This window comes from Cydia pomonella, chromosome 1 (genome assembly GCF_033807575.1).
Source record: "Cydia pomonella isolate Wapato2018A chromosome 1, ilCydPomo1, whole genome shotgun sequence".
Taxonomy (NCBI): Eukaryota; Metazoa; Arthropoda; class Insecta; order Lepidoptera; family Tortricidae; genus Cydia; species Cydia pomonella.
The window spans coordinates 23,455,901-23,472,673 of NC_084703.1; the positions used below are offsets into that span (position 1 = coordinate 23,455,901).

At 35.8% G+C, this 16,773-nt stretch overlaps 2 protein-coding genes across 5 annotated transcripts in view; one reads left to right on the plus strand and one right to left on the minus strand.

The window, feature by feature from the left end:
* Positions 1–16,773, minus strand: part of LOC133518025 (protein furry) — a 206,040-nt gene that overhangs the window by 94,465 nt on the left and 94,802 nt on the right. The window lies entirely within an intron of this gene.
* Positions 537–16,773, plus strand: part of LOC133518171 (rhodopsin, GQ-coupled) — a 42,573-nt gene continuing 26,336 nt past the window's right edge. The window contains exon 1 of the mRNA XM_061851793.1: positions 537–2,916. Within this exon, the coding sequence (XP_061707777.1) occupies positions 2,026–2,916 (891 nt within the window). The 5' untranslated portion in view covers positions 537–2,025. The remainder of the gene's footprint in view (positions 2,917–16,773) is intronic.

Consider the following 16,773-nt stretch of genomic DNA (forward strand, 5'->3'; position numbering starts at 1 on the left):
TCTGGGATCCTCAGATATCGATTTACATCTGAATCTGAGCTTAAATGCCGAAATCATAAATGGCGTGCGTTTTCTAAAAATTTCTCAGAATCATAATAAACAAATTGAGTGACCGGTTTGTATTGGGGTATCCGATCGCGTGGCAAGATACTTTTACTTAAGGGTACCGTTTGGACGGAAGCTTGTTTGGATACCCAAAGTATTGATATCGCTTCCGGAATGCTATTTTAACGGTCGGGTACCCTTTCAAAATTGTTTTAAAGTCTAAGGGTACCGTTTGAACGGAAGCTTGTTTGGATACCTAAAGTATTGATACCGCTTCCGTAATGCTATTTCAACGGTCGGGTACCGTTTCAAAATGGTTTTAAAGGTACTTTTATTTAACGGTACCGTTTGGACGGAAGCTTATTTGGATACCCAAAGCGTTGATATCGGTACCGAAATGCTAGTTTAACGGTCGGGTACCCTTTAAAAAGACCGGTCAAAACCGTTTTTAAGGGTACCTTTTCAGTCCCTGGCCTATACAATGCGTATAAAAAACTTTTCGTTCGGAACCATCTGACCTGAAGTTAGTGGTGCTCAAACTTTAACGCAACTTGCATGTCATAACATGTAAGGTTTATAATTCAGTATAGTTGCAAATGTCAACAATATCTTTTAACTTACAAAGATGAATGAAAACAAGTGTTATTAATATTAAATTTCCATTTTCGCACTAACCCTAGTCACAATGTATAGTAATGTACTAATGTTTTAACTTGTAAAAAGTAAGATCACCATTTCTACCACGCAACCAACATAACACTTTACTGAAAATACTTAATCGGCTCATAAGTTCTAACACAAACGTTTTGGCTAATAAAATGTACTACAAAGGTTTCAATAAAATAATGTAGCCATGATTTGAAAGCTTGTTTAATACTCATTAAAACGTAAATTAATTAATTTAAAATGTATATTGTGATTTTATTTAATTCTTGGTTACATGGCGAGTGTCGTTGATCGTGAAAAATTATGCGTAACAAAAGGGAGTAAAAATTAAAACAATATTTACAATTGTTTATTTGTGTAAATCTACTTTATTACAACAAATCTGTACTTCAGCTAATACCCTTAAAAGTTATGGCAATTTTCAGTAACACGCTTATTTTTGACTGCCATACATTGAGTACATTTGGTAAGACATTGTCGCTTTCTTTGTTTTATGTAAGATTCAACCATTTTAAAATAGAAAAATAAATAAATAAGGATCAAAACACCTTAAACAGGGCGCGTGTTTATGTTATTTCTTTAATATATAAAATTATGCAATTTTACCATTAAAGAGCTTTAAAACCATAGTATATGTGAATAATAAGGGAAATGTACCTATAACTTTTTTATCAGTAAAAACCTTTGTAGCAGAACTTATGGACCGACTAAGTACAGTCAACATCAATAGTAACGGACGAAACAACGCTCCAAAAGTATCTGACATTCCTGATAACTTTTCCAAATATAGATAAATCTTTGATATCACGTGCAAAAGTATATCTTTTACAGTCGTAACTGTTCTACATATAAAACCATCACTTTTTGCTCAGCTGTTACAGAATGGTAGTAGATACTTCTGACACCTTGTTTGATCCGTTACTTTTGATGTTGACTGTACAATCGACTCTAAGAAAGATAGAGTCAGACCAAGATAAGTTGACAGCGATTTTGATAGCCCAGACGACACAAGTGTCAAGTAAACGTCTTAATTTTATAGCAGTTCGACGTTTAAAATAACCCGTGCACCGTCTGGGCTATCAAAATCGCTGCCAACTTATCTTGGTTTGATTCTCTTGTTAATATAAGCTTCAATGAATATAAATTTTCGAGGAAAGTTATAATGTTATTTAAGTAGTTGAATTTTTTAATAGGCTTAATTCTTAAAGTTCGGTTAAAGCGCTGGGCAAGCGAATGGAAATGTAAGACAGCGGCGGCCACTGAACACGTCGCGACAGTCGCCGCCGGAGAGGCGCGGCGCGAGCACGCCGCGCCATGTCCGACCTCTCGCCGAGGTTCGAGGGCGCCGAATCGTTCAACTACTCTGTTCCCGCGGATTCTAATTATTCCACCTACATAAATGAGACTTTTTTTGATTTCATCGCGCATCAAGTTGCATCCGCCTTGAATGTTTACTACACACCCTTACTAGTCTCTTTAGGGACAATCGGAAATTTGGTTTCAGTATATGTTTTCTACAGTAGTAAGTTGAGATTGCAGTCCACAAGCCAATATTTGTCAGCCTTGGCTATCTCGGATACGGTGTTCTTATTCCAACTAATGATGCCATGGCTCGGAGCCGTTAAACTTACCGGTCTGTTTTACACTCAAGGCTTCTGTCAGATATTTATTTACTTTTCTTACGTCACATGTGACCTGAGTGCATGGCTGGTGGTAGCGTTTACAGTAGAGCGGTTCGTGGCGGTACTGTACCCACTGCGCCGCAATGCCATCTGTACCGTGGCGCGAGCTCGCCACATCATCAGCACAATAGTTGCGTCGGCGCTACTCCTGAACGTACCTGTTCTCAGGTTCGCAGCGCCGGTTAACAACGACTGCAGTATAGACGTGCAATACCTCGTTCATGCAGCCAGATTTAATTTGTTGGATACAGCTGTATCGTTCACGGTGCCGCTCGGAGTGATAATAGTTTTGAATGTTTGGATAATGGTCGGAGTGTACCGGCTAGAGCGTACGCGACACCACCTCATGAAAACGGAACAGCCCGGGCCCGCGCCGGGCCAACGCACGCGACCTTCGCGGCTGCAGCAATGCCCGCGTTCCCAGCAACGAGTCACAAGGATGTTGCTCATTGTCTCTTCAGTTTTCGTCGTACTTAACATGCCTGCCTACACCATGCGCGTTGTTGCTTATGCATACAACATGGTGAGTATTTCCAAGATATTGGTTTTTGAAATAATTAGCATTTAAAGTGCAAGTGCTTTTATATTATACGGCCACGCGCTACGCAGAAAATATATTGTTGGCAAGGCGATTGTTACTAAATTACAGGTGTTTAGAAAATACCAGTTAAATGCGATTTTAGAGAAAAATAACACTTAACAGTTAGCTTTTTAACCAAGTAGTTCTCTGTTGATTCTGATGAACAAGACAAATTAATTTTCAATCCAATCCGTCTCCAATTTTCCCTCAATTGCTCAAAGGTTAACTGGAAGAGATCCCTTAAAGGGATAAGTTCGCCTCTGTACTAATGATGAGTGTTTTACTACTACTGCTACTACTAATTTTATAAAAACAAACCTAACTGCTAATATAATATTTTAAAATGGTTTTTCACTTGCTTTCATTTGATAACACCCCCCCCTTCGCTCCATTTTTCTTCACCTTCCGCCCATTTTCAAAAATGTAGAGATGGGTAGTGCGTAAATACTCGCGGCTAAATACTGAGTAAATACTCAGTAAGTATTTACTTAATATACCCGTACTTACTCGTATATACCCAAATTGGTAGGTATAAACTATTTGCAGTGCTGAAAGGGGCATATAAATTTAAAATATAGTATAGGTGTATTTTGTATGCCGCTACTGAATGAAGTACTCAAAACTGTAAGAAATATATTTTTAAGGGGGGCGCTCCATACATGTAACTATTTGTCACAAATAAAAGTCAGAAACCACGAACGTGCACATTGCACTGCACTTGAACATTTCTAAAAACTTTTTTGGATAAATTTAATACTTATGAAAAAAACCCCGTTTCCAAAGACCGAAAAATTATTTATCCCTCTATAACTTTCGGACCAAAGTTGAAATAAAAATATCGTGCGATTATCCGTGGAATAAAGTACTAAAAAAACACTGAACATGATCGGTTGAGCCATTTTTGAGTTTTTTTTAAAAAACACTCTCATAAAAGGTCTTAAGCGCAGCGTGAACACGAACTTTTCTGCGAAATGCACTAAACAGAAGATCGATAGAAATTAAGTCCCATATTTTTAAAGCAAATACCTTCTTATTTAAAACAAAACTGTTAACTACGCATTATCACAAATTGCCTCTCACCGATGAAAACCTTTTTTTTCTAAAATGATACGCCCTATATGCTTTTTATTTTCTAAATATTGTTAATACATGTTAACATTCTTCAATAAAAAACAATTTAGTTCTTAAATCTCACTTTTTTATTTATTTTTCTTAGCATTCGTTTTTACCCACCTATAACCACCTATAAGGTGCTTCGAGTAAATACCCAGTATTTAGTCACCCCTACCCATCTGTAAGGCTATGTCACTATCACAATTCTGATGATGAATTCATATGACTCCTCATATGTCAAAAACCGTTCAGCCGTTTGGACTGTAGCGTGTGCCAACACAAATGGACATACATGTATGATACGCCCGAAAAACATTATCCTGCTTCTGACGCAGTGGCAGTGGCTTCAATAAGATTATAATATGGCATTTTCGGGTATTTTTATATAGGATGTACTAGCGGGAGAAACCGATAACGCAGTTGTTACAACTGCTATACAAGTGCAGGGTTCATGTTGAGACTAGTAATCATAAGATCCTCTGTACACATGAAACGCATTAAAATATATGAGTATACTGTTTTAATAGCGCCACTTGGAGAAAGGTCAGAGTTTGTTGACAATAGTTAAGTTAGTTAATAAGCCCATATAATTGCAATAATAATGAAACGAAACTATTAAATAAATTAATTTGTCGTATTCAATTTGATTTGTAGAATTTGGATGTTTTTTGAAAATCTTACATACAGGTACCTACTCTGTTTTAGTCAAGGTGTTATCTAATTTAGGAGTTGTAGGCTTCCGACATAACCGTCCGTGGCTCCAGGCAAGGCTCTAGGGGCTACATACAAGGGGAAGTCCAAATAGGGTTTGCAAGATTGATCTAAAATGTATGGGAAGATCCGTGGATCCGGATAATTTCATACATTTCGGATCCGGATTGCAAACCCCAAGCCCAAAAGATCGCGAAATGGTGAGGATAGGGATGGGGATGAACATAATTTCTTGTATAGTACTATTTGCCTAAGGAGCTCATTACAAAATATCGTCGTCGTCGTCTCCTGTTTAGACTCGGGTTCAAAAGGATAAACCGGGGTGCTTTCTTCGCCATACTGTTCCAAAAGCTTAATGGACGCGTTGATTTTTTTGTCAATTTGCTCAATACTTACAAAGTTCTTCCAGATTGACTTGTTCAATAGGCGATATTTTGTAAAGTAATGAGGTCATTAGGCTGATCATTGGTATATAATAAAAGCGGCCAAGTGCGAGTCGGACTCGCCCATGAAGGGTTCCGTACCATTTATGACGTATTAAAAAACTACTTACTAGATCTCGTTCAAACCAATTTTCGGTGGAAGTTTGCATGGTAATGTACATCATATATTTTTTTAGGTTTTCATTCTCTTATTTTAGAAGTTACAGGGGGGGGGGGGGGGACACACACATTTTACCACTTTGGAAGTATCTCTCGCGCAAACTATTCACTTTAGAAAAAATGATATTAGAAACCTCAATATCATTTTTGAAGACCTATCCATAGATACCCCACACGTATGGGTTTGATGAAAAAATATTTTTGAGTTTCAGTTCTAAGTATGGGGAACCCCCAAAATTTAATGTTTTTTTTTTCTATTTTTGTGTGAAAATCTTAATGCGGTTCATAGAATACATCTACTTACCAAGTTTGAACAGGATAGCTCTTATAGTTTCGGAAAAAGTGGCTGTGACATAAACGGACAGACAGACGGACATGACGAATCTATAAGGGTTCCGTTTTTTGCCATTTGGCTACGGAAACCTAATAATATATATGCTTGTAATGAGTTCCTTCAAATCGCGTACTGTGCGGTTTAAGAGGAATTCTTTCCCGCGAACGTTTCGGCTGTGGGATGAGCTCCCTGCCGAGGTTTTCCCGAGGGGACAAAATAGGGTTTTTCAAAAAATGAGTGTACAGGTTTCGGCAACGCGCATATAACATCTCTGGTGTTGCTGCTTACCATCAGGCGGGTCGTATGCATGTTTGCCGCCGAAGTGGTATTAACAAAAATAGTACTATACTACAAATCATGCTAATCCCCACCCTTTGCACTTAAAGGTCCAAAAGTTCGCGGAATGGTGGGGATAGCAAGTCTTGGATCTCTCCTCGTATTACTTTGAAGTGCATTTTGAGATCAAAAAATATTAGATAGCCGCTGACGTTGAGATGACCGAGCTTTGCTTAAAAATGCAGAAGAAAAACGGCTAGAGGCCCTAGGCTGTTTTCGCTCAGCACAGATACCTACCTAGCTCGAGTTTTTCTTCGAAATCAGCTCGCTGAGCACTAAGCGGATGGCCGTGGTTGCCCGGGATCGCTGATATCATTGTCAATTAACAGAATTATTTAGTAATGAGTACAAAAAAGTTATTAATGAGTTCGATCAAAAATAACTACTGAGGTCCAATAGGTTCGTGTTCTTCTCTCATTCTCGCTGAGCATAAGCGTGAGCGAGATGGATGTGCGTGCTCGGGACCGCAAATGTCATGTTTTAGATTTTTGAGTTTTAATAATAAACGATGTAAAGCACGTATGTTGATTTTTCGAGGATAATTCTCTATCATGTAAACCGATTCCAAAAATTGATCTTTTATTTGAAAAAGGTGCATTTAATGTTATCTCTTAGAAATTTCCGGTATTTCCGGTGTAATAAACACACGTAAAGTTGGTTAAATTGCAAACTGAAATCGGAAGGGTTTTTAATTAATAAAAAAAAAATACCAAGATAGAGGTCTGATTATATTTTTCCTGTAAAATTTATAGTAATGTTAATATTATGTATGAATTTCATAAATTTTCGTCGGTAAACTTCGGAGATATGGGGGGGGGGGGCGGTATTTTTTTCACATTTTCCTTCATAACTCTTTTTTTTTCCTCTATGAAAAAAAAAAATTTTAAGAATGTACAATTAATTTGAGCTCTTTCAAATGATATCTCACTTGACTTAGTCACTACTCACTAGACTTTGAAATTTTGCCCCCTGTTCATATTGAGCATTTTCCATAGTTAATAAAAAAAAAGGAATAATACTTTCAATGTGTCTGGGTTAGCGCTGTTCATAACTTTTCCTAATTTCAAATCGATAGCTTAAATGGTTCTCGAAATATTTAGAGATGTAACAGACAGACGGACGGACAGAGTCGCACCATAAGTTCCTTTTGTACCTTTTTGGTACGGAACCCTAAAAAAGTAGTTGCTGAGTCTCCTAAAATATAATATACTTTTATAAAGTACATTTTAGACCTATGTCGTGATTTTTTTCTTTCGAGTGAAAATCATAAACTCAGGATTTAAATCTCTGAAGTCCTTAGGGAAAAAAGCCTCAAGCGTTCTAATTAATTTTTTGGCAACCGTATTGTGATCTAAAAAAGCGCTACGACTTCTGAGCTTATTGCACCTTAACCCTTTTAGTGCTAATCACGACACGTTGTCGTTTTGCCTCTACGAAGCATTTTCGCTACGTATCTGGAAACCTATGTTATCGGTTATGTCGTAGCCCTACGAACGTACTCAGCGGTGAATGTGTTAATAGCTTTTGTGTAAAAACAGTACAATTTTTAATGGTGCGTTTTAAACCCAAGTTGTGTCAGGCAAAGGCCTCAAGATTACTATTCATATTTTTTGGCAACCGTATTATGATATTTATGATTTAAAAAAGCGCTAAGATTTTTCAATACTGCTGTCTGAACCCAGCGCACCTTAAGTCTAAATAATTGTTTTGCAGCACCATCTCGTTCCTTGTGTAGGGTTGTGTAAATATCTGTAATTAAAGTTATACACATAAAAAGGAGAAGAAAGTTAGCCAGTTCGTTATAATCTAAAAGGAAGTTTATAACTCGAACTTTCCATTTTATTTAATGTGTCAAAGGGTTGGCAGTCATTACACTTTCCTTATTAAAACGATAACGGAGGATAAAACTTTGCGTCTGAAATTCAGCGTGAGAAGTAGTTGCCACAGAATACAGAATTTAAAACAGAACACAATTACAGAATGAAGAATCTTTACATAAACTATAACATTACCGACATAATAAATAAAACACTGAAATAGTTCAATTAAAATTAACTTTATACGTTTTGCATTGTTTGCAAAAAAGTCGATCAAACGAAATTTTTTGAGTAGTAATGATATCTTCTTAATGTTAACAAATTTTATTAAAACTTCTTTTTTAAGCGACGGTTTCGTCAACGTTTCGACAAACATTATATTACTCTCAAGAGGAATTAAACAAAAATGTCCGTACAGAGTAAATAACTCGGTAATTTCGAAGTATGTTTATATACAAAGTACGTGGCGGACTGAAGCCCTAAGGCAAAACTTAACGGGTAATCTTATACCTTTAAACGAGCAATTCTTGTATATATATATATATCTGTGATCTCAGAAACGGCTCTAACGATTTCGCTGAAATTTGGTATATGGGGGTTTTTGGGGGTATACAATCGATCTAGATTAGTCTTATGTTTGGGAAAACGCGTGTTTTCGAGTTTTCATGCGTTTTTCTTTCGACGCAGAATATGGTCGCTAATTTCGTGTTGTCGGCCACTGTCCGTCTGGTCCAGCGGGTTAAGACGCGGACGGCTAGAAACGAGTGTTACGGGTTCGAATCTCGCCCGGTGACTAACTTTTGTTTTTTTAAATTATTTTAGACAAGTCTAATTTAGTAAAAAAATGTAATTAGGATTAAATTATCACCTACACACCACCATATTACAATAAATAGTTATAACCGAGCAAAGCTCGGTCGCCCAGGTACTGTTAGTACTAAACGGGCAAATCATCAAACATTTTTTTACATTATATATTTTTTTATCGTCTCATTTTTGATCGGTTTTTATTATTTGTTATGCAGTATAAATTATGCGGAATAGATGTCAGTAGGTTTTGAATATGTAAAATGTAAAAAAATCGAAACAGAAAATATATGTTATTGATAAAATATGCACGTTTTCGTAGCCGATCGCAGCTACGCTTTTCCCGCTATGTAAAGGAAAGCGACTACGAACACAAAACTCGCCGAGCGGGTTCCCGGCCCTCAATGTGATGGCCGGGATCCACTCATCCACTTGTTGATGTCAATTGTGGTCATGCCGATCAGCAACCAAATTCAAACAATAAACACATATGACCTCGTTAAAAGTTATTTGTTATTTATTGTATTCGTATGCTTGCTTACTAAGGTGCGCAATAATTTCGCAAATCATCGTTAATTTAAAATGTGACAGGTGGTATAAGAACAGTAGAAAAAGGTGTAAAAGAGTACTCGCGAACTCTTGTACATGCATAGGTTTCTAGTAAGTTTGATGATCAATATGACCATACTTACGTCGCATCCCGGCATTTTGCGACATCAGTTACTAAGGTTTACTAAAAATACATTTTATCTATACACATATCATAAACTCTGTATGATGCCTTCAAAATCCGTGAATAATGGCCAACATTACGATAAACTGTTTTGTACCACTAATTTCTTATCTGAGATAATGTAGTTATTGCTTCATAACTACATCAAAATCGGTTTGGGTATGTATTCAAATTTGAAACATCTCCGAAAAAAAAGCAATTGGTTTTGACCTCTATTCTAATATCAGTTGAGATGCCTTTTTGTTCGAAATGAAATGTCAATTGCATACAATTTTGACATATCTCGCATGTTAGTTTTTGTGATACGGAAATAGGCCACCGACTCTTCTAGTTTGTCTTTGAATTAAAAAAATACTGCATGCTTGAAAAAGTTTTCATTTATCGCCATTTGACGTACAGTTTATCTTTTAATTAGTTTCGTGTAAAATAAGCGATAAAAAAATTCGGTGACGCCACCATATATAGAGAGTACCGATTTGGCAACGATGCCCCAACAGAGGCTGTAATTTGGGTTAGTGAATATTTCATAGAAAGTTTATAATATGTGTGTAGATAAAATAGTGTATGTAACTGTACAGTCAACCAATTAGAATCCTAGGCCACTATAGAACCTTGTCGCTTTAACTACTAGATACTTGACACGCATCACTCAATAAGCACTGTCGTAGAAGTCATTATGGCATGGTTCTATAGTGGCCTAGGAATCAAATTGGTTGACTGTACATAATTAGGCATTAAAACACTCGTGTGCTCTTTTTAAGAAACTCACTTCGTTCGTTTCTTAAACCCACACTCGTGTATTTTAATGCCTTTTATTACTATTAATTTACGTATAGACGATCTTAGTAGGTAATTAAATTAAAATAGTTAAGAAATGTTAAATTCTAATGGATCTATACTTGGTCAAGGAAATCTTGTCAGTAGCAAGACACGGCAAATTTGAAAAATGCGGGTTAGCAACACTGTTTTCGAATAATTCCAAAATCGCGTGTCATCTGTGTTATATCTATGGAATGTGGATCGTCCATCTTGTTTGTTTACATTCTGAATCGTAGCTATTTCAAGAGAAATTTCTGCTGTGACCATTAAATACCAATTTAAATAAGCCTGTGCATTAACTTGAGGAAAGTCAAGGTGCCTACAATATACAATCACGCTCGTTGATCGTAGATGATTATAAAATTTGAGGTTATGATTATTACATGTTTTGGTTCGATGTACATTGCTGCTTTTCTTAGCGCAACACCAACGCAATACTGCTTTTTGAGTGTTGCCCTACTTCAGTTTGCTGTACATTGCTACTGACATACTTTGCTTGACAGACTATATAACACTAGCCTTGTTACTAACAACTATGAAGTCTGTTCTTCAAAATAAACATATCTTATTTATTTGTTTACTATTATTTGTAACTTAGTATTTACCCTTTTGTCATGTGGTAATAATGTAACATCAAAAATAAATGTTATTTGTTTTACAAAATTTATGTAACAAGCTTTGTAGCGATATTCGCCGGTAAATAAACATATGAAATGAAAATCTATAGCTGAAAAAGGATGTGAAGTCATTATGAGGAAAGAATATGTGATGAGGATTGGATCCAGGATTCAGTGTTTTGAGTGCAAAGCTTGGTGGCACGAGGAGTGCACCAATTATAATAGTTATTTGTACAACAAGAGAGCAAAGTTTGATATTTCTTCGAGTGCTTGTTTTGAGTCCCGTGCAAGCGAAAGATTCTATAATTTAGAATCTTGAGCGTAGTAAGGGACTCATAAGCGCACGAGATGTAAATAACTTTGATCTCGTGTAGTACACAAAATTTTTCACGTCAGACAGCCATCAAAAAATTCAACCTGAAAAAATTTAATCCAGACGCACGGATCACTATTTCACTCATTTTTTCTGAAGGTATTCTAACAATTAACTCTAATTACCGCAATAAAACTAAACGAAAGAAATTTCAATGAAATAATACGAATAATGAATTAACGAACATCAATTGACAGTTCAACCGCAAACTTTTTTTTGTAAAAAAAAAACTTTGTAAGATACGGTCCGAATTGCGGATACTACTATTTGTCAACTATAGTAGAGATCGTTAAAAGTAGTTAAGTAGAATTGCGTAAATTTGTATAAGTTCATTGTTTTGATTGTATGATAAAATACGCAAAATATGGTGTTTTTATTAAATTTTAAACTTTTATTACATTAATTAATTATTACGAATGAAGACTCGTAGGGTGTTTTGGAACGATGCAGTCTAACTTATTTCGGGGGTCTATTATAAACCGTCAATATACCGTTGAATTACGTATGCACTTTTTTTGTCCCTTTCTTTTTGCTAATGACGTGAAAGGGACAAAGACAATAGAATCCAAATATTTCGAACTTGTATTAGGCCCCGCACATTGAAATGACATTCGAATCTAAAAGTCACTTGAATGTTATTTTGTCTCACTCGGTGAGCAAAATGCGATTTTGCACACTGTTTTTAAGCAGCAAATTACCCTTGTTCGAGCTGCTGACGTGAAAAAATAATAGCAACTCTTTCTGCGTCCAGTATTAATTGCAGTGCGTACTTTTATCCTATTCTTATGCAAGTTCTCAAACCACGGCACGTGTAGGAGTTCGCAATTCGCTTTTTGTGATTTTTTGTTTCATTTTCGAAAGTTTATAGAAGTATTTTGTTGTAACTCATATTTTAGTTTTCTAACTAATTAGATGTAATGTCAAATAAAACAAGAACTGATTCTTAAAATGAACACTTTGACCCTTAACTATATCCTCCTACACCGGCTTACCCAACAATTCGTCGCTATACTTACTCAACCTCGTATCTATATACAGCGTCTGTCCCTTTCAATTGCGTGGTGTTAATAAGGGACACTTTTATCAAGTGGATAAAGATATCAATAATACGCCTACTCGTGATGGACATATGCCGGACAGCCGGAGCATATTTGCCCAAGCTAAAACGTAGACCTTTGCTCTCGCTCGGTCAATTAATATTCTAAGCCCCGTTTATTAGCATTTGGCTTCAACTGCAAAACATTAAATATAAATAAGCCTTTTTCGTTTGTTGCGGAAGATAATAATCTATTACTTATTGAGTTTTAGGTTGGCTACTTGGCTAGCTTCATAGAGTCAGACCAAGTTAAGTTGGCAACGATTTTGATAGCCCAGCCTGTGCACGTGTTAAGTAAACGTTATAATTTCATAGAAGTTTGACGTTTAACACTTGCACTGTCTGGGCTGTCAAAACCGCTGCCATCTTATCTCGGTCTGACTTTATCAAAAATGATTTAAATTGTGAATACGTAAAAAGCGCTGCGAAGGTACTCCCTTTTGCATGTTATGTGTGTGCGTTGTGACGGAAGGGTAGTTACGGAACACGACGCTGAGCATGGCCCGACATGCCCTTGGCCGGCTTTTTACATTAAAAAGCTAAAATAATCCATAATTAGTCCGAAAAGGCTATTTCCATTGTAGTGGATTTACGGAGTCAAGCCTATTGATGGCAATACATTTGCCTAGTGATATAATCTAAAATTACTTCTAAATACAGTTGCTCAAAAAGTGCTACTTTACGTAGCTGTTTAGCGTGCGGAAAGTTGGATTTCGCGAACTAGTGCTTTTTACTTTTCCACTTGTTCCAATTCATGACTACTTATTGATGAGTGTTAATGTTAGTTTCCTTTAAAAGTCGTAATCAACATAAAAACCTACTGTTAATGTAAAAATAATAAATATAAGCATATTTCATATTTAATTACTTACCTCTTCATCATTATAACACGTTTATTTTTTTATATTGAAAATTGAAAAACCGTTCTTAATAAGTTGTCTGAATGGAACGGAATAGCTGCCGAAACGCCTGTCAAAGCAGAGGCGTTTTTTCTTACTGCAGGAATATTTTAAGTTTACAAAGGCAACATTCGATTTTGTTTTCATATAAATAATCGTAAATAACAATACTTAGGTAATAATAGTATAATATTTTATATTTACAATTGTTTCTGTCTTATAGAACTACTTGTTGTTTTTCTTATTTTTTCGCAACTGTATTAAAAAACGTCGTTCGATACACGTGCGGATATGTCATTCTTCACTCGTCCCGAGAGATATCTCGTGAGGTACTGACATACTTTCCGCACTAGCATCCAAATGTACTATTCTATTATACAAATAAGTCTAACTAGTCAGAAAAGGCATTTAGAGTACATATGGTGCGGTGCTACTTTACCGCACCAGTGCGAAAATTAGCATATTACGTTACTATGTCGAACATTTAAAGGGCCATATGTACTGTAAAACGTTGTACGATACATGTGCGAATAGGTATTTCGCAACTCGTGTCGATTTAAAACACTCCCTTCGGTCGTGTTTTAATTTATCGCCACAAGTTTCGAATTTCCTATTTTTCGCACTTGTATCGTAATGTACTATTAGAAAAAGGTATGGCGGCTCAAAGTATGTACAGAGTGCTCATAGATAATGTTATCAAAGATTGGGGTGAGTATTATGAGTTCGCTGGTAAACCAAGACGTACCCGTGGGAAGTTGTTAATTATTTTATCCTAATGGGCCGAGATAAAAGCAAATGCCTCATTCGGGAAATACTAACTAGGTAACTATGTATAATCGGGTATGTATATCCTTAGAAAGAGGATTACAGTAGCTCGGGTTAAAGGCCGACATGATTTTATCTAATACTTAGGGCATACTGATAAATAATGGAACTGGCCACTTAGAAAACTTAAATAAATAAAAAAAACTATAGGGGTTGAAAAAGGAACTCTCTGGCAGTATATTACTTTTTAATTTGTGAGACTGTCATTTGTTTTTTCATCGTAACGTTGGGTTGAAAATCGTGTTTCGTTGTTGCAATGAATTTAAGTCGAGAAACATTTTCGAAGCATGATTTTTTACGATTTTAGATGTGGTTTAACTCAGCAAGAAAGTTGTCAAAGACTTCAATTAGCATTTGGCGATGAAGCCCCATCTTGTAGCTCTGTTTATTCGTGGTTTAGTGAGTTTAGACGAGGACGTGACCATCTCCATGATGATGAACGTGAAGGCCGGCCGGTAACAGCGGTTAGCGATTGTAATATTGATACTGTATGACAACTAATTGATACTGACAAAAAAAGCCTGCTAGCAAATTCGTACTACCTTAGGCATTGGAATGAGCCAGGTGCAAAAGATACTGCATTTGCTCCTTAAGGTTCGGAAACTTTGTACGCGATGGATACCGCACGATTTGACGGAAGACCAGAAAGGACTGCGTGTAGAGTCGTGCCGTAAAATGATAAAAAAATTGGACAGCAGACAATCAACTGCTGTATACTCGTACAAGGTAGCCGTGAGCATTTCGAGAGATTTTAACGGTGCATTCCTGATGGAAAAAATGTTATATGACTTTTGTGAAATTCTATTTTTTTTTAACACTCCTGTACATAAAACGTAATTTTTATTGATAAACACATAACCTAAAATTAACTAATTTTTTATTTTATTTTATTTGGGGTTGCCTCTCGAATACATTTTTTAATTTTTCGATGTCAATTAATAGGTATGTCCAGACTAGACCTCAAAGTGGCAATACCGCAGTCAAAAATGTGTTTTGTACCGACTTATGGCGAAAGAATGATTTCGAAAAACATTTAATTATCTCTCAAAATTATATTTGACAATAATAAAATAGGCTACAAAATACATATTTTTAACCCACGTCATGTACTTATACTTCATTGTGTAAAAAACATTTAATTTTTCTTCAGATTTATTTTTTTACTTTTCGCGGAGGTACACCTCCAGAAAAAATATGCATGGATAGCCACTAGTGCCCGCTACATACACATATAAAAATATTTGCGTAAATCTTCGTGCGTCATGTAAAAAAAAAATCGAATAAGTAATTAGGAGCATATGTAATCACAGTACCAGTGCAGGGTGTAGATAAGTTAGTATGTAGGTGTGTAACCTTTTCTTATAAACCTATTTATAATGCATCTACGATGACATGTCAACGTTGAAAATGATAACAATTAACACATATTCTAGCTGCATATGTTTTATTTGAATTTTGTCTTAGAAAATGGATAACACTAAGTTTAAGTCTCGTGAAAAAACATTAAAAAATATTGATGACTTTATTCAAATTTTTTAAAGTGCATTTTAGATCTATATTCGTGATTTTTTTTAGCGAGAGAAATGCAAAGATCAGAATTCGTATCGCTGAAGTCCCTAGAGAAAGGCTTCAGGAGTGCTAATTAATTATTTGGCAACCGTACCGTGATCTAAAAAAGCGTTACGAGTTTTCAAAAACTCTGTTCTCTGAGCCTACTGCACTTAATATGTTCATTTTAACCCATTAAGTTTTGCTGGGCAAAGATGGAAACGTGTTGTAAATCCTAAGGCATGAAAAACAGCCTTATTTAGATTTACGAGTAAACAATGAAATCAGATTTAACTACATGTGTCTGTTAGTAGAGAGTAGTAGTAGGTAGAGAATGCCTTAAAGCATTAGTCCGCTATATGTACTATTTGATAACGTGCAATAAAGTTTCAGTAACTAAATGAAAATAGTACTTTAGTACAAAAGTATTGTTTTTATTACGGTTATAAAATAACATAAAAACAACAGTAACAGCATACATGAAATGGGGTAAGATTGAAAACCGTCCACTTAATGGTAATACTACCACGAGTGACATTATTTCCGTAGCACACGACTTGGTACTACAAGTAGGGATTGACCAAAGACCAACGGAGCACAACTAAATTGCACTTGGAATAATGTTGCCGGCACTAAATATATTAAGCGTGATTCAGAATTCGCAGGCATCGTCCTTTAATCAATCACGTTATACTAAAATAGGGGTTGAAACAAATCACGATGGATTACTATAGACGAGGGATCTAGAGAAATATCACGTGTATTTTTTTAATATAATGTTTATTGTTTATGGTTAAAGCAGTGTGCTACTATAGATATCGCAATAATAATTTAAGATCTACCTTTATCTGTATAGGTAGGTTTGTCATATAGCACGCAAAGCTATTTCCTATAGGTATGTGGACAATATAATACTATAACCTACTAGTATCTGACACGATGAAGTCTGCGAAATGTGACATGCTGTAGTATTGTAGGTACATATATACCCCACACGTATGGGTTTGATGAAAATATTTTTTTTCTTAAATTTTATTGCGTATTAAAAAAAAACTACTTACTAGATCTCGTTCAAACCATTTTCGGTGGAAGTTTGCATGGCAATGTATATCTTTTTTTTTTTTAGATTTTTCATTCTGTTATTTTAGAAGTTACGGGAGGGGGGGGGGG